Source organism: Cyanistes caeruleus, chromosome 3 (genome assembly GCF_971803275.1).
Source record: "Cyanistes caeruleus chromosome 3, bCyaCae1.hap1.1, whole genome shotgun sequence".
NCBI classification, from domain to species: Eukaryota; Metazoa; Chordata; class Aves; order Passeriformes; family Paridae; genus Cyanistes; species Cyanistes caeruleus.
The window spans coordinates 83,313,201-83,315,130 of record NC_141703.1 but is presented as its reverse complement, the minus strand read 5'-3'; the positions used below and the strand labels follow the sequence as shown (position 1 = coordinate 83,315,130).

The window sequence follows — 1,930 nt, the reverse complement described above, 5'->3', positions numbered from 1 at the left end:
AACATGTTTTTAGTCAAATTTTAAGCTTCTCAGGTGAAAAATCCTTTATCTGAGAGCTGATATTTGTGAGCTCTGTACATTCTTGTCTATTTTGGCCCCCATTTTCTTCACTTCAAACTGGTCATATAACTTTCAGTCTTAAACTGAAAATCTGAAATCACAACACAACCTGAAACTGATTTCTTTAAGTACATTGTTTTCATTCAGTACATTTTTATTCTCACTCTATATTTAGCAGGATGGGAGGAGCTGGAGTAGTGCACAAGTAAGGCAAAATGCACATTATTTCAGATGCTCTGAAATGTTAAGGAAGACTAGTCACAGAAATCTCTGGAAAATGAAAGCTTTCATTTAAGAAAAAAGACAATGAAACAATACATGTGAATCTTGATTTCAGATCTCTTACTGTAGAGTGTTTCCCTCAAGCCTGGGACTTGGAGGCTTATCTTCCAAATGCCACTTAAAACATAGGCAAAGGTTCCTAAATGCCAATTTCAGTTTTGAATTGACTGCGATCAGGATAATTGAGTGCACAGAAGGATATGCCCCAACTACAACTAAGGACACTGCAACTCTCACAACATCTTTTCTTTGAGGTGTCGACAGTATCAACAGAATTTGAGCTACAAAACTGGAAAGATACAGGATTAAGAAAGAAATAATGGATTTAATAGCAGTTAGGTGAACATCTATCATAGCACCCCTGAAAGTATCTGTGTAACATTGCATTGTCTTTCTGTGTTTCCACAGAGAAGTAATTAACAGAGCTGAGGTCACCACAGAGAGTACTAGAGGGAAAAAGCAGCCTACAATGTAAAGCAGAAAGTAGAGATATGAACTCTCCCAGTTGGTGATATGAGCCGTGCTATTTTCTCTGCAGCTCCCCATTGAGCTGCACAGGTAAGCGCTGGGTGTAATCCATAGTAAAGGAAGAGAAGTCATAGAAGAGATCACCAGCGATCCAAGAAGAAGCCATGGGACCATCCCAGGTATTCTGAGCTTGATTTTCAGCAGCAGCCAGTGGGTGATATTGATTATTTTCACACAGTACAGTACATAGAGCCAGGTACTGAACCACAAGCTGCTCTGGTTTACTAACATCCACACAGCACCAAAGTCCTTGTACATTGAAGCCAGCTTAAACAAATCTGCGAAGTAGAGACTGTAGATGTGCAGCAGGACTGTCACCTGCAAGATAAATCTTGATGTGCTCAGAAAGATCAAGATCATATCAGCAGAAGATATTTTTCTGCTTTTGATCCAATTAATGCTATTAACAGCTGCAATAAATCCATTTCCAATAAATCCAACAACAACTTCAATAGCTACAATGCTTATTGAAACGATAAGAAGTGGTGGCAGCATCTTGCTGCTTTGGCCACTGCTGCCTGATTAGCCTGTGTAGCTGTGCAGGAAGTTGAGCAGTTCTGATGGTATCTGACTAGTCCCAGCTCCTGCCTGCTCACCTTTTATCTAGGAACAAAAAGACATCTGGAAATGATAGCAGATCTGGAAATGATAATGAGAAATTATTGATGTTCTTCCTGAATGTGCAAATCAGAGATTTAATAATTAACCTTTTACATGCATAAGATTTGCCTATGTTTTTCCTTAGGTATGAGATAGCCAGCCAGAAGGGTAGATTAACCTACCCATCTTCTGTCCAATTGTTTATATTCATGTCTAGAGTGACAGAAAGCTCTGTGGCTCTCTGGTTACAGTAGTACTGGACAGTGTGGAGGGGAATGCAATGTGAAACCCAACAGAAGCACCAGCATATCTCAGCAAAGACACATTATATTGTAACTAGTATCTTTCAGGCAGCATTGAAGGTTTATAAATTATAACTAGACCAATTAGTTGCAACCACTTTAACAAGGAGAAAATTATAGACACTCTTGCCCTATTCTCCAGGAGCACTCCAGACAGC

The 1,930-nt window shown here is 39.4% G+C and overlaps 1 protein-coding gene across 1 annotated transcript; it reads right to left on the bottom strand.

Annotated features, from left to right (window-relative positions):
• Nucleotides 1-402: 402 nt before the first annotated feature.
• Nucleotides 403-1,365, bottom strand: LOC111924570 (taste receptor type 2 member 40-like). Its single transcript, XM_023920830.2, has one exon. It carries the CDS (start codon nt 1,363-1,365, stop codon nt 403-405), a length of 963 nt encoding a protein of 320 aa, XP_023776598.2.
• Nucleotides 1,366-1,930: the final 565 nt, after the last annotated feature.